Consider the following 26,849-nt stretch of genomic DNA (forward strand, 5'->3'; position numbering starts at 1 on the left):
ATAGCACTTTTTGCAGACTGTTTTGTTTGATGCAGTGTATGCCTAAAGATCCGTAAATACTGTGAAGAGAATAATACAGTTAATTTAGGATCTGTAATTACATATGGGGTGGAAGGGAAACATTATCATTACAATTTCCACCAGACATTATACAAATCGAGTGTACATAAGGTGAAGCTACTCTGAGGCTATGAACATGTGATCATGAGTAAAAAAACAAATAAAGACGAATGCTCGACAGCTTTATTTATCAGAATTTGCTTCTTGTTCTAAAATCTCAGCATTTCCTCGTTTTAGCACACAGTTTCCAAGAGATTGAGAATTCTGACAGAGCATGGAGAGACAGAACAAGCATAGTCCTGTTTCAGGGAGAAGAACTAGTCAGAGATCATTGGTTTGCAATATTTGACACAGGCATGAAGAAGGTTTCCCAAATGGCCAATTTCTGTTAAATGCTATGAAATCAGACATATTGGTATGTAATGCTACTCATCAGATAACTACACACTCTTCCACATTTAAGTGAAACTTTGTATAAGTTTGAGATGAAATGTGAATGCTTTACCTGCATAAGCAACGGTTACACCTGATATGAGTCGCCCAAGAGCTGATAAGAAGTAAAGGCAGATTACGACCTAAAGGGAAAAGCGAAAGAGAAACCTCTTCAGTATAGAACACAATTACTTAGTTAACAATCAGCAATGCATTTATATGGTAACAGACAGTAGGGCTCTAGAGAAACTCTGTGGGTAATAGATTGATGCTAATCTTGTACATGGTAAGTTAGTAACTAAAGAAACACTTGCCTTGACAAAAAGTCTCTTGTCATGTCCTGTTGCTGCAACCCTGAGAACACCCTCTGCTGCTCCAACGGTATTAGCTAAACGAGCAACAATGTTACTTGCTGTGTCCTGTGATATTTGCCACTCTAGTGGATCCACTGGTACCCTAGAGAAGAGTTATAAAGTTGTAAACCATGTGGTTGAAAAAGCAAGGGTCTTGAAACGGGTTATACACTACGGAACAGACGATCATGAAACCATTGCCAATTCTAGGATGATTTAAAGTAAAGTGATAGGAAAATGAAACATGTTAAAGTAAATCGACGCACCACTGATTCTCACCCAAAATAAGTAAAGAGACTTTAGTTTCAGTTCATGCCTTTATAGTTTGTGAATGTGCATCAAAAACCATTGTAACAAAAGAAACCAAAATCCACAGGGAGAAGACATGAAATCTAAAAGCAGATCAATTTCACAATCAAACTTACATCACTAATTGCAAAAAACCCTAATTCGACAAACATATGGAGAGAGCAATCACACTTTCTGTCACAGATCAAACGAGCCAAATAATATTCCCCGGTTACTAAAATCAGAGACCGAAGAACAAAATCCAACACAGTAAACAGAGAGAATCGATAAATTTAGTCTAAAAGAACTTACGAGACATTGAGTTGGCGAAAAAGGAGACCGAGAATGGCGAGGGAGCATAATAGAACAATGAAAACATCGGCGAATAAGGAGAGAAGGGTTGCGTTGCGATATGCACAGTGATAATACACAAGCGTCCCGCTAATCAGTAATCCCATCGCCTTCCCCATTTCTCCCATCTCTCTCTCAACCCACTTGACTTGATAATAAAACTTGCTTTCCCTTTCAGAAAACTTTTCCCGAGAAAAAAATAAAACTGATCACTTTCTGTGATTTTTTCCGGCTTGATCAGAGAGAGAGATATTCTCAAGCGTGTGTATGTCTTTTGTTGACTAAACGGACTCACTTATTGGGCCGTAATTAGATATTATAAAGCCCAATAAATTAATATTGTCACGTGGCTATTAACGACAAAGTCAGATCTATGAGCGTATCGTGTGGAGTTCTGTACAGGATCGCTCCACGATTTGTCAATCAGATCAACTTCTCTCCAACTCTTTCAATATCTACGTGCCTCCACCTCTCTCTTCTTCTTGTGACCACTCTTCCTGTCTGTTCACTGGTTAGGATCTCTATCTCTCTCTCTATGATCCTTTTTGTTTCTTTCTGATTTATTGAATCGAAACCTGGAGTTTTGTTTTCTTATTCATCGATCTCTGATCTCTATTTCGAGGCGTTGGCGATTTCTTATTTGTTGTTTGTTTTGATCGGATCTCGGCATTTTGTAGGAGGTGAATTTCGATTATTTCGTCGATCGGATTTTGAGTTTTTGAATCTCTGATTGCTTAGAAAATGCCGGCGTTTTACGGAGGAAAGCTTACGACCTTCGAGGACGATGAGAAGGAGAGCGAGTATGGTTACGTTCGTAAGGTATTATCCCATTTCCGTTCGATCTTGTTTCAATTTGGTTTTTTCCTGTTCTGCGATGTTAGCTTTTGGGATTGGTGGGATCACTAGATTTGATCTAATAGTTCTCAGTGATTGAATCGGTTGATTCCGCCTCGGTTTAGTAGCTCGTCTATGAATTTATGATCTGATCTGATAAGTTCTAAGAGATTTCATGTTTCTTTTGTCATAATCATTTTTTCGTAATCAGATTGGTAATATACAAGTATTGGGATGCAGGTTTCAGGGCCTGTTGTTGTTGCCGATGGTATGGCCGGTGCTGCTATGTATGAGTTAGTTCGTGTTGGGCATGATAATTTGATTGGGGAAATCATTCGTCTTGAAGGAGATTCTGCCACTATCCAAGGTTTGTTTCTTCTCCTTTGCTTCTTTTTAGTGTAATTTACTTGCACATGGGCTTCTGTAGAAGTAAGATATTTTAGTTGATACTTGACAACTTCCTTTTTATCAGTTTACGAGGAAACAGCGGGATTAACAGTTAATGATCCAGTTCTTCGAACACACAAGGTTCGTGGTTCTCTTTATCTTGGCTTTCTTTTTTTTCTTTTCTCTTTTCCCATAGGGTTATTCATCTGTAGCTAACATATAATTTGGCCTTTAATTACAGCCACTTTCTGTGGAGCTTGGACCAGGAATTTTGGGAAATATCTTCGATGGAATTCAGGTTCAGTTGGATTTAGATTATTGCCAGACATCAAGTGTTTGACGTTTATTATTTGTTTTACCATTACAAACGACAGACTGTGGCTTCTCACGATTCTTTGGTTTCATATCTCACAGAGGCCTTTGAAGACTATTGCGAGAATCTCCGGTGATGTGTACATTCCTCGGGGTGTGTCTGTCCCAGCTCTTGACAAAGATTGTCCTTGGGAGTTCCAGCCCAATAAATTTGGTAATGTGTTTTACTGCATACTTCTGTCTATTGAAGTGGTCTTAATCTTGATGGTCAACTAAATTCAACGTGTTTGCAGTCGAGGGAGACACAATAACTGGTGGTGACTTGTATGCTGTAAGTTTATTGGTCTCTCCTAAATCTGCTTTTGGCAAGGGAACATATTTTACACAGTTACTGTGGTGTTTCCTTTGTTTACACTGGGGATAGTTTTTTCTGATAGTCAAATATAACTCTGGATTGCAGACTGTCTTTGAGAACACTTTGATGAATCACCATGTTGCCCTTCCTCCGGATGCCATGGGGAAGATTACTTACATTGCTCCAGCTGGTCAATATTCTCTTAAGGTTTGAGTTTAAGTTACTCTCTCAAACAATGATAAATTTATACATTTTGTAATGTGTACCTTCCTGGATATCTTTACCTGCAACGTTTGAGTTAATTTATGCCTAACTTGATCAATTGGTAATCACTTCCTGTTGTAGATTATGTTTTGCTTGTTGCTCATGGTTGTTTGTCGGTGATTTTCATTTCCCAGGATACAGTGATTGAGCTTGAATTCCAGGGTATCAAGAAATCTTACACCATGCTTCAGGTTTGCATGAATCTTTAATCTTCCTACTTGCAAGCGTAAATTTTTAAGCTATTTGGTTCACCTATTAAATTAGTCTGGTTGATATTATGTCAGAGCTGGCCTGTACGTACCCCTAGGCCAGTTGCATCAAAGCTTGCTGCCGATACTCCTCTACTTACTGGGCAGGTGATTGGTCAATTAGTTTTTCTTACAACGGTGATAGCCAATTGAAGATGTGTGTTGTTGATTGATTTCTTTTCCTGTTGTCAGCGTGTCCTTGATGCCCTTTTCCCTTCAGTTCTTGGTGGAACCTGTGCCATTCCTGGTGCTTTTGGCTGTGGGAAAACTGTTATCAGTCAGGCTCTTTCCAAGGTAGGTTGTTACACTCTGGTTTGTTCCACTTAATTACTGGATATATTGAATTTCCAAAGCTAATTTGTTCTTATATACATAGTACTCCAACTCCGATGCTGTTGTGTATGTTGGTTGTGGAGAGAGAGGAAATGAAATGGCTGAGGTATGTTTCTTCTCATTCTGAATCTGCAAATTGTTCATACAAATCAGACATTTGATCTGATTGGTTTCTCATAAGTTAGGTTCTTATGGACTTCCCACAATTGACAATGACGTTGCCTGATGGCCGTGAGGAATCTGTCATGAAACGTACCACACTTGTTGCCAACACCTCTAACATGCCTGTGGCTGCTCGTGAAGCCTCAATCTACACAGGTAATGTTCAGGAATACAGAGTTAATGGTTTTTGATGAAGCCCATTTCCCAACTTCCAATGACAATTTTTTTAATTACGATGCTCATTTTTTTATTATTTCTAATGTGAACTCCAGGAATCACAATCGCTGAATACTTTAGAGATATGGGCTACAATGTTAGTATGATGGCAGACTCAACTTCCCGTTGGGCAGAAGCATTGAGAGAAATTTCAGGACGACTGGTAATCTTTTGCATTTCACTGTTGCTGCCTATATGGATGTTTTTGTTGTCCTCATCTCACTTTTTTTTTTCAATTTATTTACACCTATTTTTGCTTTGTTTTCTAGGCTGAAATGCCTGCCGACAGTGGATATCCTGCCTATCTAGCAGCTCGTCTAGCATCTTTCTATGAACGTGCTGGTAAAGTAAAATGTCTTGGTGGACCAGAACGTGATGGAAGTGTTACAATTGTTGGTGCAGTTTCACCTCCTGGAGGAGACTTTTCAGATCCTGTTACTTCTGCAACCCTTAGTATTGTGCAGGTGATTATTTCGTTCATGGCTGCTTCTCTATCTTCCATTGTTGATTGAGATGAACCAGATGATGTTTGGTTTTAGATCTGCAGCAGACTCGTATTAGCATGGTTTTTCTCTACTTTTAAGTTTAGTGCTTACTCTTCCATATTGGTTGGTTTTCTTTTCTTCTGCAGGTTTTCTGGGGTTTGGACAAAAAGCTTGCCCAGAGAAAACATTTTCCCTCTGTTAATTGGTTGATTTCCTACTCAAAGTATTCAACGGTATGCTTATGTATTCTCAGTTTAAACCTATCTTGGTTTACTATCTCGAATCCGTGTTTACATAAAAAGTTACTTTTTCTTTTCTTCAGGCGTTGGAATCTTTCTATGAGAAGTTCGATCCAGATTTCATCAACATCAGGACAAAGGCCAGAGAGGTGTTGCAGAGAGAAGACGATCTGAATGAAATTGTCCAGGTACGGGTCACTTACTAATGTCGTGACTAATGAACTCTTGTCTCAGCGATTTACATTTTATTGTTTTGAACAATATTCTTTTGGCTTCTAAACTTGACTCGAGTTATAGAAGAAAGTCAGTCTTAGCACATAATTCTTTCTGAAAGGAACTTGTTTGACCCGCGCATTGTGCTTTGCGTGCAGCTTGTAGGAAAAGATGCGTTAGCAGAAGGTGACAAAATCACCTTGGAAACAGCTAAGCTATTGAGGGAAGACTACCTTGCTCAAAACGCGTTTACACCGTAAGATTTGTTGGATCCCTTCGTTTTGGTTTAGTTCTTTATCTTTCTCTCTCAACGGTTATTCACATTTGAATCTTTTGGATGAATCTTTGACAGATATGACAAATTCTGCCCTTTCTACAAGTCTGTGTGGATGATGCGTAACATTATCCATTTCTACAACCTAGCCAACCAGGTAAATAAGATGAGATGATTCATAAATGATCTACTAGGCTAAGTGGGGATTTAGGTCAATTGGTTTGTCTATATTCAAACAAAATTCCATTAAATGTTGTCATACACAGGCGGTTGAGAGAGCTGCTGGAATGGACGGTCAAAAGATTACTTACACTCTCATTAAGCATCGCTTGGGAGATCTTTTCTACCGTTTAGTGTAAGCAAACTATTTGTTTTACCCTCAGTTATCTATAAATTTGGTACATAGCTCTCTAATGAAATGGTCTGAAATCGAATATGGAAATTACAGGTCGCAGAAGTTCGAAGACCCAGCAGAAGGGGAGGATACACTGGTGGCAAAATTCAAGAAATTGTACGACGACCTCAGTGCTGGATTCCGTGCTTTGGAGGATGAAACTCGGTAAGCTGTGTCCGTCTCCACAGCGAGTATAAAAAATACTCCCAGTTGGGTTGTTTTTGGAGAAAGAGGTTTCATTCATGTTCTCTTTCTTGTGTTTTTGAACCAACAACTATCATAGTGGTCGATATTTTATTTATCGGTTTGTTCGGTCGATTGAGTTATAGCTCTGTGAGCGTCATGATTCTCCGGCTGTGCTTGTGCTGCGCTGTGTAATATGTTTGATTTGTTGTTTTATGTTATTTCGATGGTAATAAGGTACAGCCAATATGAGTCATATATTTGATTTGATATACCCTTTCAATTCATTCAATAAGTTATTAATGTTCAAAACCTATATTGGATGTAGTTGTTTTCTCATAGTACCATCATTTTGAATTGTTTTATCAATTTATGGTTTGGTGTAAACATAATAAATCGGTATTGGAAGAGAGAATGCAAAATCACAAAATAATTTACTGTACAATTTCTTGAAGCTTTAACTGAATGAACATGGTAGAGTAAGACAATGATTTTTTATTTAACTGAAATTGTACGACCGAAGTTGGATACGAATTGAAAGCCCAACAGGCCCATTTTAGCTTTCACAGTTCCGTTCTCTCTTCGTCTTCTTCGGCCGTAGCGCGCGAAGAAGATCCGCCGTTTAGCCGGCATTCTGACCTAGACATAGAGTCCTTCGGTCTTCTGATAAACCTCCCATGTTGAAGTCTAAGAAAAGCTTCCGTCAGTTATACCTGGCCGTATTTACACGGCGGTACTCGAGAGTCGCTCCGCCGCCATCGTCGGTGATCCGCGTGACAAACAACGTAGCACACCTGGGACAACCGAAGCAAGGACCATTGCCACGTCAGTTGATATCCCTGCCGCCATTTCCCGGTCATCCATTACCTGGTAAAAACGCCGTTGATAACGGAGACGACGGAGATAGCAAAGACTACGTCACAGCCATAAGCTGGGTCAAGTACTATTTCGAGGAAATCCATGATAAGGCTATTCAAACTCATTTCACAAAGGGCCTTGTGAGTGCCTCTGGTAAAACTTTTGATTGAATTGAACTATTTTTTTGGAACTGTTTAAAGAGATTCAGATAGACTCCGCGAATATATTTTTAACATTTGTGCAGTTTTCTCTTTTTATGAAGAGACCTTTAAAATGAATTCCATTAAATTATATTCACAGTAATTGAGTTTTACCTTTGTGGTAGGTTCAAATGGAGTTTCGAGGTCGTAGGGATACTTCAAGAGAGAAAGAAGATGGAGCTAGACCCATGAGAAATGTACAATTGATCTCTGTTCTTTTTTTGTTGTTGTTGGTGTGATAATTCTCGTGGATTGGGTTTAAGAATAGTGGTAGCGTTGTACACTTTAATCTGCAGATTAAGCATAACGAGGTAATGCAAGTAGGAGATAAAATCTGGTTGCCAGTGTCAATCGCTGAGATGAGGATTTCTAAGAGATATGACACTATACCAAGTGGAACCTTATATCCAAACGCAGACGAAATCGCTTATCTTCAAAGACTTGTCAGGTTCAAGGTAACTCCAGTTTGAGAAACCCTTCTGGATTTGCTAATGTTTTACACTGGTCTCTTTTTGTTGATCTTATATACAAGTTTTGACCTTATTTTTCTATCTACTGCAGGACTCTGCTATTATAGTTCTTAATAAGCCACCTAAGCTTCCAGTCAAGGTAATAGAGTTTTCTATTTGCTCCTGCAGAATGACTTCATGGGAGGAAGCTGTTACATTTCTCTTGTTGATTAAGCAGCAGCTGCATACTCAGTTATCTTTGTTTGTTTCAGGGAAATGTTCCTATACATAACAGCATGGATGCACTTGCAGCTGCAGCTTTGTCTTTTGGCAACGATGAAGGTCCTAGATTGGTAAACTCGATTTATTTTGGGGGTTTATCAGTTATCTTTGATAGATCGTTTTGGTTTCTGACTTGTATTTGACTTTCATTGGTTAGGTACATCGTCTTGATAGGGAAACTAGTGGCCTCTTAGTTATGGGTCGAACCAAAGAAAGTATTGATCATCTTCACTCAGTGTTCAGTGATTACAAGGGGAGAAACTTAAGCTGTAAGGTAAGAAGGACTTATCTGAAATTCTGAACCAAACACACTACGGTCTAGGAAGGAAAGGTTGAGCATAAAATTGTTAAGTGACACGTAAATATTGCACAATCCTAGGCTTGGAACAAATCTTGTGAAGCAATGTATCAGCAATATTGGGCATTGGTGATTGGTTCTCCTAAGGAAAAAGAAGGACTAATTTCAGCTCCTCTTTCAAAGGTATTTATCTCATTATAATCTCTGCTCGTTTACACACTGCTTGTGTCTGAAAATAATTCAAAATCCTGTGTTCAGGTGCTTTTGGACGATGGTAAAACAGACAGGGTGGTTTTGGCGCAAGGTTCGGGCTTTGAAGCTTCGCAAGAAGCAATAACAGAGTATAGAGTATTAGGACCTATGATCAATGGGTGTTCGTGGTTAGAACTTCGTCCTATTACTAGCAGAAAGCATCAGGTACTTATTAAACTTTGCTGTCCTCTTTACCTGTTTGGCGATAGATTTTGTTTTTGTTTCTCTCTTGACCAAGTTTACTTTCTAAAAAACAGCTACGTGTACACTGCGCTGAAGCTCTTGGTACTCCAATAGTAGGGGATTATAAGTACGGTTGGTTTGTTCACAAGAGATGGAAACAGATGCCTCAGGTTGATATTGAACCAACAACTGGGAAACCATATAAACTGCGCAGACCAGAAGGTCTTGATATCCAAAAAGGAAGCGTTTTGTCAAAAGTTCCTTTGTTACATCTCCATTGCCGGGAAATGGTACTTCCGAACATTGCCAAGTTCCTCCATGTCTTGAACCAACAGGAAACAGAGCCGCTTCGCACAGGAATCATTGACAAACCAGATCTCTTGCGGTTCGTAGCTTCAATGCCTAGCCATATGAAGATCAGTTGGAACTTAATGTCTTCATATTTGGTGTAGCTCTTTTTGCTACCTTTGTATTGTATAGGTAGCAGTTCCTAAACTTCTTGGTTCTACCTGCGGCTTAATAGTCTCAATATTTGTATTGTACAGTAGTCTCACAGATCAATCTGACTCATATTAGTAAGTCACATGCCGATGTGATCACAGTTTGGAATTATCCACAATATATGTAAAACCAACCAATCAAAATATATTATTTATAATTCTAGAAATATATGTAAAACAGAGTGATAAACAAAATCATAAAAACAAAACATATACAGTACACTATATACACAGAATCAGAGAGTGATCACAGTTTGGAGTATCTATCCACAAGGGCCTTAGCTTTGTCTGGTGCAAAAAAGCGTGCCTACACATTAATAAGTAAGGTGCTATGTGTCATAAATCTTTTTCACTCAGTTGGAACCGTATTGGAATGAAGAAGGTTTAATGAGTTCATATGATTCACCTGGATGAACATTCTTTCTGCATCTCCCCTGCTTCCATTTTCTCTCAATATGATTCCCTACAACACCATTTCACATGGAGTTTACCGGCAAGTATATCTGAGTAGCTCAACTCTTTTGAGGTCGGGACGAGAAAATTACCTTCGCCAAGTAGCCTCGGAAGTCTTCAGGATGAGCAGTGATAAGCTGGTCATAAACAGCTACGGCGTCGCTGATATGTCCCCAGTCTGAATAAGCTTTCCCGAGAAGCAACTCAACCTGAGCAAATATTTTCCCCAACGTTTAAAATCAGTTAGAGATAAAAGCCACAAAAGTATAGATCTTCATACTATGTTACATTATCGTATCTGGTTTCTTCGGATGTAAAATATGAAACAGATATGCCATCAGGAACACGAAGAGATGTCTATTTCAACAAGGAACTGATTATGCTAAGACAGTACCAGAATAAAATGTTAAAAGAGTCCATTTCCAGGAAACCAAGTTACCTGAATTGGGAGATTTGTTTCATCTGTAACACTGTCTGCTGTGCTTGTTTTCTTTGTATTCAGGAGTTCACGAGTGTCAAGAAGAAATTTGACAGCCTGAGAATTACAACAAAAGTGAAAAGAAATGGATCCAAGGAGATGTTGAGAGTATTTAAGATTAAGCTTCTTAGACAAAAAGGTAACAAATTTCTATTCATATCTGATGGAAACAGATTTACCTCGTCTGGTTTATTAGCAGCTAAATACGCGTTCATGAGGCCTCGTGTGACTTCAAGATCAATCCCTTTAGAAACCTAGGGTAATTAGAACAAAAAGTTGAACATCACTATTATAGATAGCAAAACTGACTGTCCTAACTTTGTTAACAACATATAGATGGTAGTAAAAACAGCTATAATGGGCATAAGTTCAAATCTTATGTCCCCAAGAAAAAATTCTTCCAGCCATCTTAATCTGTATCAACTATTAGTTCAATGCAAGTGAGAAAAGCTATGAAAAGAGTTTGATCCACGAAGTTTGAGAGTATTTACCTTTTCTGAAATTCGGTATGCAGCAATACTACCTTCATAGTTCTTAAGTTCATAATTTACTTCTCCAAGCAGTCGAAATACGTCAGGGTCAGTTGGTCTCTCCTACAGAACAAGAATCCCACTTTGTGCACTATTAGCTAAGTCTCTTATCAGCATGTTCTTGTGAAACGAATGACTTGACATAAGACAAAATATAAAAGAATGAGAGAAACAAACCTTAGCCAGTTTCTCAAGAAATGCAGCAGCCCGTGGATACTCTCCTAATTCAGTCAGTGTCACAGCTGCGCCCTGCATAGTGCCCCAACTTTAAGAATTTTTCTAGCATTATAAATAAGTCAGAAGAGGAAGCGTAACTTTTTTTCAGCTTCTATGTGTGCATTAACAACTTCAGTGAATCAGTTGAAGCAAACAGAAAAAGTTTCATGTAAATCAAGATATGTGGAGATTAGACTCATTCCCGAAGAACAAAAGCAAAACTTAAAATAGAAGTAAGGATTGTCTAAATAGGTGAAAATGAGAAAAAACAGATAACGAGTTTTTGGAACCAAAGCATTTCAAAATTTTCCAAATCCTTAGCTGCTGGTTATTAGTTTAAGTTGTTCTCTATTATTGGCAGCCTACAGGGAGATGAATGGCTAAATTGCCGATGAAGGAGATATTTAATAGTATGCACAACAGAGCATGTCTTCACTCACCTCCAGAGCAGCTTGATCCTTAGGAGTGCCATTGAGAGTTGTTTCAAAATCTTTGAGCCTTTGCTGAAAAAAAAAAAATAATAATAAAAATGTTTACACCGTCTCTCGCTTTATTCAATTTATCAGAGTTCTTGAACAACAAAGCCTTCATGAAAAAGACATCAGCCCCTTATCTTACCTGAAGCGTGGCTTTCTCTTCTTCTGAGATCTGTTTTTTAACTACTGTTGTGTTCTTAGTTGGACTCTCACTGAAAAGTGAAAAACAAACTTGTTAAAACTGAGACCGGCTAAATTACCTGACAATGTGACTTGGTATGGCAAAAATGTGAATCACGGAAACCAACTTAGCTGATCCTAAAAGGAAGAAAAATGACAAGCAGTAACATGGTGTAAATGACAAAGTTATGACATTGGACTTGAAGCTGCCTTCATTATAGTAAAGCTACTTAAAACTGTGATCACATTAGAATATCTTACGAGTCATAACGCACCTTCCCGTGGGAAGAAAGTCACCAAGAGCAAAAACCAAACCAAATACAACAACAGCTATGCCAACTCCAACCTGTCATGGCATGGGACCAAGTTTTGTCACGATGTTATGTATGTTACTTATAGGCTTCAAGTGGTTGTAGAACAAAAGCAAAATAAACACTTGCAAGATGTTATGTATGTGTACCTTAGTACCAAAACCAATTGTTTTCTGGTCAGACTTGACCGGAGCATCATAGTCAATTGGACCAAATTCTTTAACTACTTCCGTCTTTTTCTGCTCAAGAGCTGACCTAGTTCAACAAAAGAGCAGAGTCACAGAGAATCATTCCATACCAGTTGGATGACAATGATCTTGACTATGTCTAGGGAAGCGGAACGCAAGACACATGATGAAAAAATCAAGAAAAGAAAAAAGAACCAAACTTTAATAGGAAGATCATGTCGTTGTGGGTAAATTTTAAAATTCAAGTGTGATTGTCTGAGGTTTCAGGTTCCTTTTACTTATATTCTTCTAAAGCCAATAGAATAAAAAAAAACATGTGTACCTTCTGATGTTTTCCAGCCGTTCCTCGAAGTCTATATCGAAAGATCTACCAGATTTTCCTTCAAATTGAGTACTCAGACCAGGTGCCTCTGCAAAAAAAAAAATGCAGGAGTTCCTTCAGCGAAAATAAAAGCCAGACAAGAATAATGAAGAGCTGCAACATCTTTTACTTACAGTATGCCTTAAAAATCAAATTAAACTTACTTCTGGGTACAGAAACAGACTGTTTCGAAGATGATTTCCTGCAGACACACAAGTCCATATGAAAATATAACAGACAGCACTGGAGAATTCTGAATGCTTAAACAAACAAACAAACCAAAAAAAAAACTACACCTTTGCTGTAATGCCGAGTCTTTCTCTTCCTGTGATGAGATTTCACAATTCTATCTCAGTACTTTGAATCAATAAAATAAGTTGTTTTAAAGGAAGGACTCAAAAGGAAACATCAAAAGCAAAGTAAGAACCTTTCTAGAGCCAAAGCCACGCTTAGGGTTAGAATCCGAGCAACGTATTCGAAACAAGATAAGCTTTGAGTTAAATGAAACGGCGGTCGTCGCCGCGGCTAGTGTCATCAACATCCTCTGCTTGTTCCTAACCAAAACAGAGAATATGTTAAGAAACTTAGTAAGATATAATGTTAAAGTAACGGCTAAGCAATTCGTAAGCTTTCCAAAGTAAAATCACGTACAGCGTCCGCCGGAGATTGACGACGATGAAAAGGCGAGCTCTGTGATCGGACTGATAACGTTAGTGGTGGTGTTCTTTCTTACTCTGCAGATTATATGGGCCCCGAATTGCAAAACATATGTTGGGCTTGGCCCATTATACTAGGATGACCTAATATGTAAAATATATCAAAACTGATGGGTCTCTTAGATAAATTATAAATAATTCGAGCTATTAAGTGGCAGCGTGTCATTGGATAGGATGTGTCACTTACTCATAAAATTAGACTTGTACCACTGTGTGAAGTGGTAAAAAAAAAACAAAAAAAAAAATTAGGAAAAGTTCTCTGAAAAGTCTTTGGGATTTTTTACGGAGAAAAAAAGACACTGAGGAGGTGGAAGAGGAGAGCGCTTCTTCGGCTAGGACAAGCTTTCGCTAATGGCGGTTTCCTTCTGATCACTCACCGGAGCCGCGATTTCTTTTTTATTTCTCTGTTTCTACCGATTTAGGGTTTGTTTCCGGAGAACCTCTTCGTATGCTTCTTCTTTGTTTTTTTATTTCGTTGATTCGCCTATCCACTTTCCTGTCTAGATCAAGTGAATTTCTCTTTGTAGTGAAGTCAGATCTAAACGCGATTGAAGTAATGCAGAGTCGGAATGCACAGTCCCTTGCGTTTTTTTATTTTTATAATTTTGTTTATGTAGTATCTTACACTGAAATCTTAGTCGATTAGATCTTAGGGGTCTCATGCGTTTTTTTTTTCTTTCTTTCTGGGGAATTGATTGTATAAGCGTTTACAGTCTTGGTATATGGTGAAAGATATAGCTAAACCTTACTCTAGAACCTTACTCGGATGAGTCTGTTTTTATTTAATTTGAAATTGCTATATGGTTACTTAATACTTTTCCATTTTTTTTTTCAGAAATTTTGTTTATGGTGGTGGCAACTCTACTGAGAAAGTTTGAAGAAGCTGGAATCAAGATAGATATATCTAGAGTTAGAGGTTTCAGACTAACTTGTGCTTGTTTTATGATGTGCTGTTAGCATCTGGAGAAAAAAGTTGTAGTGTATCTAAATTCAGCGTCTGAGTTCTGGGGCGGAGTTGTTGCCCCATAGCACTGATTTTATTACCACTCTACCCATAGTCTGAAAACATGATGATGGATGAAGATATTGAGCAGGCCAGTTTGATGTCTTTCAATGACAGGCCTAGGGCTTTTCCCAGCATGCGTAGTAAAACCTATAGTCCACTGGTATTACTCTAATTCCTCTCTTTCTTGACTTCTTTTCTTATTGGTTGCGTCAGATCATTAAGATGTGTATTAAAAAACAAAACTGGTGTGATGTTATAACTGGTTTCCTTCAATTGTTTTTGTTGGCAGATATTCCGGATTATTAGGAAATTAAATGTTCGTGTCCTTTCTATAATTCTGCTTTTCTGCTTTGGAGCGATCTTTTACATGGGAGCAAGTACTTCTCCCATCATCGTGTTCGTCTTCACAGTATGCATCATCAGCTTCCTTTTGTCAATATATCTAACCAAGTGGGTTCTTGCGAAAGATGAAGGCCCGCCAGAGATGGTTGAGGTAAGCTCACTCAAATTCTGTGGTGTTAGTCATGATGTTGACATCTTTTCTCCGTTGTTCTCATCAAACTTCTTTAATTCTAATTTGTGAGGTAATTCTCTTACTTATAGATATCAGATGCTATTCGTGATGGAGCTGAAGGTTTTTTCAGAACACAGTATAGCACTATATCAAAGATGGCCATCTTGCTAGCTTTTGTGATTCTTTGCATATATCTATTCCGTAACTTAACTCCCCAGCAAGAGGCTGCTGGTTTAGGAAGGTGCGGATACATGATTACTACATTCATAAGATTTATTTTATCTTTTGAATTGTTGTGAATGATGCTTGGCCATATTACTTTTTTTTCTGTAGGGCGATGTCTGCCTATATTACTGTTGCTGCATTTCTTTTGGGGGCTCTGTGCTCAGGTGTTGCTGGATATGTTGGAATGTGGGTATCAGTTCGTGCTAATGTGCGTGTCTCCAGTGCCGCCAGACGTTCTGCGAGAGAAGCATTGCAGGTTCTTCTGTAGTTAAGCTATTTTCATTACCTGACGTGTACATGTTTCCAAATACTAAGTGGAAGATATAAATGCAGATAGCTGTTCGTGCTGGTGGGTTTTCAGCCCTAGTTGTTGTTGGTATGGCTGTGATTGGTATTGCCATCCTCTATTCTACATTTTATGTTTGGTTGGGTGTGGATACACCAGGCTCAATGAATGTTACTGACCGTAAGTCCCCTGTTCTGCTGTCTATGAAGAATCCATTTTCATCTTGTGTGCATATTTTGTAATCATTGTCCTGAATGTCAAAATGTTATTTTTATCTTTTCAAAGGATGATTTTCAGACATGAGCAGTATTTTCTTAAATATGTCATGAATTGTGTTGATCGTTATTGAGATGAGGTATCTAAAGAATTCTAAGATTTTCAGTCAACCCTATAATCTATATGTATGTCTCTTGATGTATTGACCACAATTTGCATTTGCATGGACGATAGTGGTGGTATTTACTTGTTAGACTTATTGATTGAATTTTCTGTTTCTCTTACAGTGCCTCTTCTTCTTGTGGGATATGGTTTCGGTGCTTCGTTTGTTGCCTTATTTGCTCAGTTGGGTGGTGGAATATACACTAAGGGAGCTGATGTTGGGGCAGATCTTGTTGGGAAAGTCGAGCAGGGTATACCCGAGGATGATCCTCGTAATCCTGCTGTTATTGCTGATTTGGTATTTGATCTTTGTCCTTTTTATTTTTACTTTCTTGATTATCTGTGATGTCCAAACATGACATCCTTGTTTGGGGCATGTATCAATCTAGAGTATATACCCAGCAAGTTGAATAAGGGTTTACTTATGTTTTCGCCATTTAGGCTTTTAAAGTTATTTTCATTTTCTTGTAGGTTGGAGACAATGTGGGGGACTGTGCTGCTAGAGGTGCTGATTTATTTGAAAGTATAGCTGCAGAAATCATCAGTGCAATGATACTAGGTGGAACAATGGCTAAGAAGTGCAAAATTGAAGGTTTGTGAGCCATCTCTCTTTAAAGTTACTTCTGGCTCATGCAATATATAACCTATGTTTGAGTTCCTGACTTATGTTGAGAAAATTAAATGCACTGCTAGGATTATATAATCTGAAATGCAAAGTTAGGAAGAGTTGTGTGGAGAGTTCAAGCTCAGAAATTACATTCTGTATAGAGAATAATCTACACTTTATGGCATGTTTTGGTCACTCCTTGAGGATGTGAGGGTACATTGTTACTCATTAGGGTTTGAAATATCGGTATAAGTTGTATTAATCTGCGTATGCATTATATGAAGATTGAAGGAAGACTACTTTTCATGACTCCTTTAGCAAGTTACATTTGACTGCAGTCAAATTTTTCTGTAACATTCCTGACCATTTATAGCCGTGGTTGTTAAACTAGCATAATTTTTTGCAATTTGATGTTAGGAAGATAGGAAATACATAGAATAGTAAAAGTATGTGGTGATAAACATCCTATTAAACCTCAAATCGTTTTCTGTTACGCAGATCCATCGGGCTTTATCCTGTTTCCTCTAGTTGTTCATTCTTTTGACTTGATTATATCATCAATTGGTATTCTATCAATCAAGGGAACACGTGATGCTAGTGTGAAATCTCCGGTAGAGGATCCAATGGCTGTACTTCAGAAAGGATATTCTCTGACTATTATATTAGCTGTTTTGACCTTTGGCGCGGTAATGTTGCCAAACACAAATCCTTGTGTAATTGCGAACAAATTATACGCTTTATTCTTCTGACAGCATTATTCATGTTTCGCAGTCGACTCGCTGGCTGCTTTACACTGAACAAGCTCCATCTGCATGGTTCAATTTCGCCCTATGTGGGTTGGTTGGCATCATCACTGCCTATATCTTTGTCTGGATATCCAAATATTATACAGATTATAAGCACGAGCCTGTTCGGACGTTAGCTCTTGCTAGCTCGACTGGTCATGGGACTAATATCATTGCTGGGGTCAGCTTGGGCCTGGAATCGACTGCTCTTCCAGTTTTGACTATAAGTGTAGCTATTATTTCTGCGTATTGGCTGGGAAATACCTCGGGGTTAGTGGACGAAAATGGCATTCCCACTGGAGGTCTATTTGGAACAGCCGTTGCTACCATGGGAATGCTAAGCACTGCAGCTTATGTTCTTACTATGGACATGTTTGGCCCCATAGCTGACAACGCTGGTGGGATTGTCGAGATGAGCCAGCAGGTAAAAATCTCACATGATTGGCTTGAAAAGCTCTTATGTTCCATCTTTATTCTAATGTAGAAGTAATATAAATGTCTCCTGCAGCCAGAAAGTGTCCGTGAGATCACTGATCTTCTTGATGCTGTTGGGAACACAACAAAAGCAACAACGAAAGGGTTTGCCATTGGATCTGCTGCACTTGCGTCATTCCTTCTCTTTAGTGCGTATATGGACGAGGTTTCAGCGTTTGCTAATGTGTCTTTCAAAGAGGTAAATGTCATTATGCAAATTTGCTGTATTCCCGAAATTGAAACAGTTTCTCATGCTCATCCTCGGTTCAAATTAGGTTGATATTGCTATCCCAGAAGTCTTCGTAGGTGGATTATTGGGCTCCATGCTTATCTTTCTATTTAGTGCTTGGGCATGTGCGGCAGTTGGTCGAACTGCTCAAGAGGTTGTCAACGAAGTAAGAAGACAATTTATCGAGAGGCCTGGCATAATGGTAAGCATATTTTTCCTTTCTAGTGCTTCCCTATTTCTTATTTATTTGGCTTGTACTGCTGTTGACTAGCAAAACCAATATCCTGTAACAGACGTACAAGGAGAAGCCAGATTATAGTCGATGTGTCGCCATTGTCGCATCTGCAGCTTTAAGGGAAATGATCAAGCCAGGAGTTTTAGCTATTGCATCACCCATTGTAGTTGGTAAGTCAGTAATGTTCTTTTGTCCCTTTTTTTTTTTTGCTTCCTGTATTGAAACCACAAGATTGTGACGAAAACAAACCTCTTGTTCTCTCTTTCAGGTTTGGTGTTTCGGATCTTGGGTTACTACACAGGACAACCTCTACTGGGAGCAAAGGTTGTAGCTTCTATGCTCATGTTTGCAACAGTTTGTGGTATCTTAATGGCACTTTTCCTAAACACCGCGGGAGGTGCTTGGGACAATGCAAAGAAATACATAGAGACGGGGGCACTTGGGGGTAAAGGAAGCGAAGCCCACAAAGCAGCTGTGACTGGTGATACGTAAGTATTTCGTTCTATTTCAAAACACAATTCAAAGTTGTATTCCTAGATGCGATTTCTCATTATAATTCATCTGGACAATTGCAGCGTGGGAGATCCATTCAAGGACACAGCCGGTCCATCCATTCACGTCCTCATAAAAATGCTCGCGACTATAACTCTCGTCATGGCTCCGGTTTTCCTCTGAAAGTGAACCATTACTTATCCATCCCCGGCTTGTTTACTCTCTTGCACATATACAAATAGAGAGGGAGAGAGGTTGGTTATAAAATTATTCACATGGATTAATGGTTTTGTGTTTCATTTTCATCTGAATAAATGAGATAATTCTGTTTTTGAGTTTAGAGACTCTTTTAAGGAACTATAGAGACATTTTAATCAACCACATCTTTATACTTTGAGGATCTTATCTCTCCTAGATTTTCTCGTTCTGGCACTTTTATTCTTCTTGATTTGCCTCCAACTCGTACAGACATCTGTCTACTCGGTAGCCTTATGAGGCGGCGGTTGTTGCCATTGCTGCCAAGATGGCGATGGTTGTGTTTGCTTCCTCCTAGTCTGTTTCTTCTTCTCGGCTTTGGTCTAATGTTCTTTCTTCGACTGGGACTGACTGATGAACTCGATTCGTCATCACTAGAGTAATCGTAGGTGGCAGCTTCTATATCACCGAGTCGTTTTCTATTACGACGGACCCGCTTTACGTTAGTCAAACTGTGCCACAAGCAACTAATCATCTCTCCAATGGCGAACCAGTACGCTGCACAAGCGGCGCATGACATTTTGCAGATGCTTTTAACAACACACTGGCAGATTCCAAGTTTGAACAAGAGGGTGATGAACATCAAAACTGAAGAAAAAATTATAAAGAAAAGTAAGGAGAGTAGTTTATAGAATCTAATAATGAGAAGGAGAGAAGGTTACTTATGAAAAGAGAACGAGAGAAGGTTACTTATGAAAAGAGAACGAGAGAAGGTTACTTATGAAAAGAGAAGGAGAGAAGGTTACTTATGAAACAGAGGGCTGACATAAGCACCAGTTTGGCGATATCAGTAAGACAGGAATGTTCTATGAAACATGCAAGATCCCATGGTCCCGAACATACATCTCTATAATCAATAGAAGAAAGAGAAATCATCAAAAAAATGGTGATAAAAAAAAAGAACCAAATCAACGATTTAGGACAGTTGTTGGTTCCTCTAAATTCAGATAATGGATCAGAAGAAAATCTTACAAACAGGATCTTCCAAGTGTGGCTTTGAGCGGTGCTGTGAAAATGTTGCCGATAAAACCTCCGATGTCCGTTGATGCTTTGCCTAGAGCGTTTCCCATTTTTGCTTAATCGGTGAGGATTGTAATCAGTAAATTAGTGACTCCCTCAATTCCTTTTCTCAGCAATCATGTTTATCAAACGTAAAGAGATGAATCAATTTTTTCTGAGAATTTTCAAAATATTATGAATGATTGAGTTTACAAACTTTACATCTTAGCATACAGTATTAGAGTAAGCGAGAAACCGCTTCGAGATACAAAAAATTGGGGAAATTATTTTTGTCGAGTGTTTTTTTTTGTTTTTTGAAAAAGCTGTGCAATGTTATAAATATTTGCCCAATGGGCTATTTCCAGATTTAGGCCCATACAGTTATCCTAAAAGGGCCCAGTCCACATACATCAAACCAAAACCGATCCGGGTTCACAAAACTGAAAATTAACCGGTACAGACACACATAAACTGAATTTTTTAATTCATTTTTCTTTTTTCTTGTATACAAGAACAGTAAGTACATACACTAGCGGCTATATGAATTTATGAACAATGCACACAGACAAAACTGCAGATGCTTCTCAGAGATATCACCAATTTCATAACATAGTGATCTTCTGAAAGAAACTTTGGCCTACAAAATAACTAAGACGTTTCGTGGTGAGTTCGAAGCTCTCCTAAACCCAAGAAATCAGCAGCAAACTCTTCATCATTTTTACCTAACATTTCCTGTAATGTACATTCTATGTTCCTCCCTTTGAGTACCCAAAACCGCGGTTTTATCCTTTTCTCCAGCGAGTAACTAAAGTACCTTGGGTATTCTATTACCTCTCTGACCGGCTTCTCCATACTGTTCAACAGAAACTCTAACTTCGGTCTCAACACTTTGTCCATGCTGTATCCTAATAGCGGTGAGAACTTGCGAATCATGAAGGCAAGCTCTCTCTCTGATATCCCAGTCTCCATTAGGTACTTTAGCCTGTAAGGGCATATGATAACTATATTAGGGGACATATAAGCTAGAAAATGATTCACTGAGTATGATGTGCTATGATAGATACCGTGGAAGTAGTGTTTTGTCTGCGTCGTATGTGAGAAATTCCGGGTATTTCTTTATGATTCGGGGAAAATGCGTAGATGAAACACCAAAACGAGTGAGAAATCTGAGTTTTTTCTGAAGGGTATTGTCAATGCTGCAGCCAAATATTTCAGGACATCGACAGAGTATTTGACCCACGATTTCCTTTTGAAATCCCAAATCTTCCAAAAAGCAAACAACCTGTTACAAATGAGTGAATACACATCTTGGAAAGTGGGCTCTTTACCTTAAGAAATAGTCTTGCACAATAGAATGAGAGAATACACATCTTGGAAAGTGGTTTCTTTACCTTAAGAAAGTCTTGGGGTTTACATAACAAAAGCTGAGGCATCTTGGGTATAACCTTCCCCATTCTTTTATCTCTAACACCTAATTTATCAAATTCCTTCACCATCATCTCCATATTGCTCGCTGAGCAACCGAGAAGCAAAGGCCATCTCCTAATTCCGTGGTCAATATCCATTTTGAGCACCTAAGAAAGCAAAATCATAACAAACCATGTCTTAGTAAGACCAATCATGGAACAGCAATGATAATGACAACTTAACAAACACAAAACCACCAATTTATCTGATCGACATGATGTGGGAATAGTTCTATGTGCTTACCGATTCACTGTTAAAAAATGAGACGATATGGGAATAGTTCTCTTGTATGCTTGGTGAGAGGATCCACGGATACTTCTGCAATAATTTTCCAGAATCCTTGTTCACTACACTAATCTGAACCTATACAACCCAAATTTGCAAGAATCAGCAACCAAAAGAAAACAAAGAAAGTGCAGCTCCATGCTAAATTATGTACAATCAACCAAACAGGCATACCTTCTCCAGAGCTGCGGCTACCCTTCTTTTGATCTCGTCAGTTTTGCTGAGCATGATAGGAGGGTACAAGAGAAGTACTTTGCCCGAGCAACCTTTAGGAATACCAATGCTTTCAAGAAACTCTACCATAGGCTTCATATCATTTTCTTCTGAAAGTAGAAGAAGCCGAGGGAATGACTCGATTAAAAATCTGAATGATGCATCTACAGAACCGAGCATGTCCAAACCTCCACGCCTTGCTTCAATCTAAAATACATTTTTAACATTCATCTTACTAAACAATATAGTGCTTATAGCGAAAGCTAACAGGAGAGAGAGAACACACACACAAAAACCTTTTCGAAAAAGGAAAGAGTTTGCTGCACATCTTCATCAATAGGAATGGATAAGTAGAGCATCATTCGTCGTGCGTACTTTCCAACAAGACCATTCTCATCACTTCCAGAAAAGAATATTTCCTTGAGGTACTTAACCTAAAAAATCCAAATCCAAGATTAAAGTACCATGCCAAAATCGAAATCCAAACCCAACCTAACAAAAACATACAACACTAGCAACTCTTGATTTTGATGCACAATCAACATCTCTATCTCTTAACGTATATTCTGAAATTGATATCGAACAACAATCAGTGAATAATTACCTTATGGAGAAGAATGGGAAGCGATTCAGAGGAGACGTAATGAGCCAAATACATAGCAGAAGACAAACTCAAACCAAGACTCTCCAAAAAGGCAACTTTGCCACCATCACCCTTCTGTTTCACCATATAAATCACTTTCTCCTTAAACCCTAAACCCTCGATTCCCTCAGATTCTTTACTCCCTTTCCACGAATTCCATTCCTCCAAATCCCTAACTCCATCAACGATCATTCGCGTGTACTTTGGACAATTCGAAGAGATGAAATCTGAATCGACCTCGGAGATTCCAATCTCTAGTCGGAGAAACCCAGCAATAGATTCCTGCGCGAGAGAGGCGTGGTTTGTCTGAGACGAACTAGAGCTGCTAGAATTCGAATCACCGTGCTGCGAAGAGGCCGAAACAGCTACGCGGCCACTGTGGTTGTACCCCGAGAACAAGGTCACGCGACGAGGAGAGAAGAATAAGAGAGAGTTTGAACCAAATTTACAAGATTGTAAAGGAGGAGAAATCAAGGTTAGGGTTTCGAAATTGCAAGAGCTATGTAAAAGCTCCATAAAAGCAAACAAAGATTGACAAAGTTCGCTACTTTGCTTCTACCCACATCAAGAGCAAGAAGAGAAGAAGCTGTTGCAGGGTTTATCTGTAGCTTATGAATTTAAACCATTTCTCGTTTTTCAAAAACAATTCAATTAAAACAAACCCGGTTAAGTCAAACCGGTCTGAGCCATTGGGCCTTTTTTTTACATGATCGATGCTTTAATAAATACCGTGATGGGCCTACATATAATAGACCGTTTACATAACTGATTATTTAACAGAATACCATATTCCTCCCAAGGCTGGGTTACACTAGTTCCTTTATCTTCAGCTTCACTTGAAACATCATCATCTGATTCTATTTAGTTACCAAATTTTCTTCAGCCATCTCAAAACTAGGATTGAGATTCTGCAGCTGGAGATTCCGGATTCGGTGTACAAGGATCACTCTGCGAGAAAAACAAAACGAAAAAACCGTTACACACAAGAAAGAAAAAGATCAAACCTTTACAAGATTTATTAGAGAAGAAGCACTCACAGATGCTGAAATCGAGACTTGGCTAGTGTGTGGAGACTTTCCTGCATAAAACACACTCTCTAAACTCTCTTCACCAATCTCTCTTCACCAATCTCTCTCAACCGGTTGAGCTCAGGCAATATCTCTTTCCCGAGATCCGGTCTATCTTTTCTTCTTAGTTCCGCGCATTGAAGCGATAGCTTTGCTAAAGACAGAGCTTCTTCCACAGGCCAATCAGGTACTTCTGGATCAAGCATATCTTTAAGAGTGCCTTCTTCGATGGCTTGCTCAACGTAGTAAGCCAAACCCATTGGCTGTTTCGCAGTCAAGATCTGCAAAAGCATGATCCCGAGTGAATAAACATCTGACTTCACACCCAACATTCCGGTTTGTTGGTACTCAGGATCAATGTAACAGAATGTTCCTGCAGCTGAAGTGACTCTGTACTGTGTAACGTTTTCAGCTACTGCAGGGACTAATCTTGCTAGCCCGACATCGCTGATCTTGCTCACGTAGTTGTAATCGAGGAGAAACGTTTCCTGGTTTAAGGTCTCTGTGGACAATTGGTTCAGGTTTGGTCTGGTGGAGAAAGAGCAGTCCTGTGGCTATCTCAGCAGCGATTCTGAAACGTAGCTGCCAGGTTATTGGAGGTGTGTTTCCTCTCCTGAAAAGCCGGTCTTCTAGACTTCCTTTGGCCATGTATTCATAAACAAGAATCCCAAATTCTGGACAAGCTCCAAGAAGAAGCACCATGTTTGGATGCCTTATGCAGCTTAACACTTCAACCTGAGAAAAAACATAAGGCATACGTACGTCTTTCTCTCAAAGATGAAAACTTTCTTGTATAAAATCAAAAAAAAAAAAGGTAGAAAGATTGTTTTGTTACTTCTTTCTGAAACTGTGATCTTCCTTGAGCTGCATCAGGGCGTAGAACTTTAACAGCAACACTTGTGTGATCAAGATAGCCTCTAAAGACAGGGCCATAGCCTCCTTCTCCAACCTTTTGAGACTCTGCAAAATTTGAAGTAGCTTCTTCGATTTCTTCAACCGTGTATTTCCTATACCGCACAAATCCGCGAGAGAATGAATCTGATTCCTTCAGTGTCTTCATCTCTGCAGTCAACCTTCTTTTAGCTTCCACTTCTGCTAATCTCTTTGCAGCTTCAGCAGCTTCCAAAGCTGCTTTGGCTTTAGCTCTCTCTTTTTCCACTATTGACATTGCTGCTTCCTCTGAACTCTTTGCTTCTTCCAACCGTCTCTCCTCTTCGGTTCTCAGCTTTTGCAGCTCCGTTGCCTAAAAGTTCAGAAAACGATATTTGATTCAAATGTGCTAATCTCATTTCCTTTACATTGACTTAGACGTTAGCTTCTTACTACCTGTTGTCTAGCGCTTAAAGCTTCTTTGCAAGCTGTGCTATACATATCCATGGTTTGTTTAAGCTCTAAACGCAGCCTCTTCATTTCAGCTTCAACATCATCCTGCAACAACACAATCCCATCTAAGATGAAATCAACCTTTATAAGAAGAAAAAGTAGACAAGGATCTTGAGTTAGTACTAACCAAGCTCTGAGATGAATACGAGGATGTTCTACCGCTCTCTTCAGAGAATGTAGAGGATTCGTTAGGGAAACCAGGATCACTGAACTTGAGTCCCAAGCGATGTGAGCCAATGCTTTGCTCTGAGCTCGTTGACATTCTCGAAGTCCTTGCAGATTCAGGAAAATCAAGGCTGAAGGAAGAGCGCTCAACGCTCGGTCTCCCAGAGCTGATGAATGAAATGTCAGATTCCCGATGAGAAGAGGGACTGATGAACGAAAGGTCGCTATCTGAATCATATAAGTCCCCATATGGCTTCCTTCTCACTAACGGCGATCTACCAAAAAAAAAACAGAAATATGTTGAATCTTTAAGTCTTCATGTAAGACATTTTAAAGTTAAAGACACCAATCAAGTTCCCTATACCTTGTTGCATCTGATTCAACTGATCTGCGCGGTCTAGAAGGTGTATTACCTGTTTGCAAAACCAATGGAAAGACACAAAATTGGATCACTCAGAACTTCTGTCTTGCTTTTTTTTGAAAGAGAGAAGTTTTAAGTTTTTATATTATAAACCTGCAGAATTGGAATGGTCATGGTGGTTTGGTGCTTTGTCAGGAGTATGAGGGTAATGGTTGTCAATCTCACATTGCTGCATGGAATTATGGTAAGGAGCAGGACGAGATGCATTTCGTACTGATGCAATTTTGCCTTTTGAAATTACATAAACGCTGCAGAAATCTGGAGCTGATTTTGACACAGTTGTTGGCAAATCCGTCTTGAATCTTCTGCTCAGAGTCAATATATCACAAATTTACATAATCCGTTGTGGAAAAAAAAACAGAGACTTTTGTAACAGAATCTGAAAAGAAGAAGATAAAAGTAATTACCTCATGAAGCCATTACGTGATGCGGCTCCAACGACTAAGTTCTCGATTGCTGAAGATGAAACATATTCGGTAATGGCTCTGACTTTGTCTGCGTCTTCCAGCAAAATGTCTTGACAGTTTATCTGCTCAAACAGAATCGATTAAGGGTGTTTCTCCAAATGATTCAAAGTGAGGACCTTTGTTTAACAAAGGGTTTTGTGATTGTGAAGATAAAATATACCTCTTTACGGGAGCAATAGCAGTGGAAGGATACAAATAGATCTTTAGCTATCTTCTCCAATAGTTGTCTCTGCTGTGGCGTTCCGTCTTCAAGATCTGCAACAACAACAACAAAAAAAAGTTACCAACTTTACCGAGGAGAAGAAACTTTTTGAAGCTGAAAATTTATATGAAAACCTGAAGAGGAATGGGATTTGGAGAGGACATGGATAAGGGATATGGTTTGGCCACGAGAAGCAAGATTGTCGATTGTCCATTTGAGAGCATGTTGGCTTCCTTTGTCTTTGTCTATTGCAACTGCCACCGAACCACTTCCTGTTTCTTTCTTTGTCCCGTTTGCTTTTGGTAGCCACATTCTTTTTCTTCTTCTTCTTCTTCTATATATTATGAGTTAAAAAATTCCAAACCAAAAGGAAGGAAAATGGTCTATTCCCTCTTGAGTCTTTATGATACAAAGAAGAGGATACTTCAATTTGATTTTCACAAAAGAAAAAAAAAAGGAAAGAGTTTGATTGATCAAAAGATTCTTTTTGGTGAAAACAAATGAAGTAGATTGTAAGCTTAATGGGTTAGAGAATTTCCTCTTTTTTCTGATGGTTATTATTTAAGGGTTTTTTTATTTTTGGCTGATAGTCTAATTTCAGATTCTATATCACACACAAAAAAAAATATAACACATTTGTGTGGTTTGGACTCTTTTGTTCAACATGTTGAATATTGGAAAAAGTGTAACAATGGTCTAAATTTAAACGATCACCATTTGAAACTTTGCCTTTTAAT

At 38.8% G+C, this 26,849-nt stretch overlaps 7 protein-coding genes and 1 pseudogene across 10 annotated transcripts; 3 read left to right on the top strand and 5 right to left on the bottom strand.

The window, feature by feature from the left end:
• Positions 1-39: 39 nt before the first annotated feature.
• LOC104703225 (reticulon-like protein B22) lies at positions 40-1,691 on the bottom strand. The gene is made up of 4 exons (XM_010419196.2): positions 1,446-1,691; positions 807-948; positions 566-635; positions 40-359 (listed from the first exon to the last, which is right to left on the bottom strand). The coding sequence occupies exons 1-4, from the start codon at positions 1,610-1,612 to the stop codon at positions 244-246; spliced, it is 495 nt and encodes a 164-aa protein (XP_010417498.1). The 5' UTR covers positions 1,613-1,691; the 3' UTR covers positions 40-243.
• On the top strand, positions 1,675-6,697 carry LOC104703226 (V-type proton ATPase catalytic subunit A). 2 transcript variants are annotated; one of them, XM_010419197.3, is made up of 21 exons: positions 1,675-1,995; positions 2,223-2,303; positions 2,559-2,685; positions 2,791-2,846; positions 2,947-3,003; positions 3,120-3,231; positions 3,311-3,348; positions 3,478-3,579; positions 3,771-3,827; positions 3,921-3,992; positions 4,077-4,178; positions 4,261-4,323; positions 4,403-4,535; positions 4,652-4,758; positions 4,865-5,059; positions 5,227-5,313; positions 5,403-5,507; positions 5,691-5,788; positions 5,885-5,963; positions 6,073-6,161; positions 6,255-6,697. In XM_010419197.3, exons 1-21 carry the CDS (start codon positions 1,858-1,860, stop codon positions 6,367-6,369), a joined length of 2,013 nt encoding a protein of 670 aa, XP_010417499.2. In that variant the 5' UTR covers positions 1,675-1,857; the 3' UTR covers positions 6,370-6,697. The 2 variants fall into 2 exon arrangements, with proteins under 2 accessions (XP_010417499.2, XP_010417500.1); XM_010419198.3 differs by having other exon boundaries at positions 1,831-1,995; positions 2,162-2,303.
• Positions 6,698-6,869: 172 nt separating this feature from the next.
• LOC104703229 (RNA pseudouridine synthase 3, mitochondrial) lies at positions 6,870-9,572 on the top strand. Of its 2 annotated transcripts, none has more exons than XM_010419200.3 (9): positions 6,870-7,381; positions 7,567-7,638; positions 7,738-7,896; positions 8,003-8,050; positions 8,163-8,243; positions 8,330-8,446; positions 8,552-8,653; positions 8,729-8,887; positions 8,980-9,572. In XM_010419200.3, exons 1-9 carry the CDS (start codon positions 7,061-7,063, stop codon positions 9,355-9,357), a joined length of 1,437 nt encoding a protein of 478 aa, XP_010417502.1. In that variant the 5' UTR covers positions 6,870-7,060; the 3' UTR covers positions 9,358-9,572. The 2 variants fall into 2 exon arrangements, with proteins under 2 accessions (XP_010417502.1, XP_010417504.1); XM_010419202.3 differs by having other exon boundaries at positions 6,906-7,394.
• LOC104714172 (uncharacterized) lies at positions 9,529-13,357 on the bottom strand. The gene is made up of 16 exons (XM_010419199.3): positions 13,250-13,357; positions 13,026-13,152; positions 12,895-12,923; positions 12,763-12,800; positions 12,560-12,647; positions 12,199-12,304; positions 12,014-12,084; positions 11,701-11,770; positions 11,523-11,585; positions 11,044-11,115; positions 10,828-10,929; positions 10,516-10,590; positions 10,298-10,393; positions 9,951-10,067; positions 9,812-9,868; positions 9,529-9,712 (listed from the first exon to the last, which is right to left on the bottom strand). Exons 2-16 carry the CDS (start codon positions 13,137-13,139, stop codon positions 9,653-9,655), a joined length of 1,158 nt encoding a protein of 385 aa, XP_010417501.1. The 5' UTR covers positions 13,140-13,152; positions 13,250-13,357; the 3' UTR covers positions 9,529-9,652.
• A 35-nt stretch (positions 13,358-13,392) lies between these two features.
• On the top strand, positions 13,393-18,943 carry LOC104703231 (pyrophosphate-energized membrane proton pump 2). Its single transcript, XM_010419204.3, has 15 exons — positions 13,393-13,737; positions 14,150-14,480; positions 14,610-14,813; positions 14,924-15,075; positions 15,168-15,315; positions 15,393-15,525; positions 15,849-16,021; positions 16,195-16,315; positions 16,829-17,016; positions 17,102-17,539; positions 17,624-17,788; positions 17,865-18,020; positions 18,112-18,223; positions 18,322-18,541; positions 18,629-18,943. The coding sequence occupies exons 2-15, from the start codon at positions 14,382-14,384 to the stop codon at positions 18,726-18,728; spliced, it is 2,409 nt and encodes an 802-aa protein (XP_010417506.1). The 5' UTR covers positions 13,393-13,737; positions 14,150-14,381; the 3' UTR covers positions 18,729-18,943.
• Positions 18,822-20,056, bottom strand: LOC104703230 (uncharacterized). Its single transcript, XM_010419203.3, has 3 exons — positions 19,773-20,056; positions 19,547-19,647; positions 18,822-19,388 (listed from the first exon to the last, which is right to left on the bottom strand). The coding sequence occupies exons 1-3, from the start codon at positions 19,868-19,870 to the stop codon at positions 18,916-18,918; spliced, it is 672 nt and encodes a 223-aa protein (XP_010417505.2). The 5' UTR covers positions 19,871-20,056; the 3' UTR covers positions 18,822-18,915.
• A 231-nt stretch (positions 20,057-20,287) lies between these two features.
• LOC104703233 (uncharacterized) lies at positions 20,288-23,028 on the bottom strand. The gene is made up of 7 exons (XM_087457423.1): positions 22,369-23,028; positions 22,061-22,198; positions 21,726-21,971; positions 21,510-21,629; positions 21,191-21,373; positions 20,864-21,081; positions 20,288-20,781 (listed from the first exon to the last, which is right to left on the bottom strand). The coding sequence occupies exons 1-7, from the start codon at positions 22,921-22,923 to the stop codon at positions 20,448-20,450; spliced, it is 1,794 nt and encodes a 597-aa protein (XP_087313549.1). The 5' UTR covers positions 22,924-23,028; the 3' UTR covers positions 20,288-20,447.
• Positions 23,029-23,103: 75 nt separating this feature from the next.
• On the bottom strand, positions 23,104-26,648 carry LOC104714176 (U-box domain-containing protein 52-like; annotated as a pseudogene). The gene is made up of 10 exons (XR_015561363.1): positions 26,247-26,648; positions 26,071-26,165; positions 25,851-25,972; positions 25,537-25,748; positions 25,387-25,435; positions 24,985-25,297; positions 24,801-24,902; positions 24,310-24,717; positions 23,445-24,209; positions 23,104-23,355 (listed from the first exon to the last, which is right to left on the bottom strand). The product of XR_015561363.1 is annotated as a U-box domain-containing protein 52-like (transcript).
• Between the last annotated feature and the right edge of the window lie 201 nt (positions 26,649-26,849).

This window comes from Camelina sativa, chromosome 7 (genome assembly GCF_030686135.1).
Source record: "Camelina sativa cultivar CO46 ecotype springtype chromosome 7, ASM3068613v1".
Classification (NCBI taxonomy): domain Eukaryota; kingdom Viridiplantae; phylum Streptophyta; class Magnoliopsida; order Brassicales; family Brassicaceae; genus Camelina; species Camelina sativa.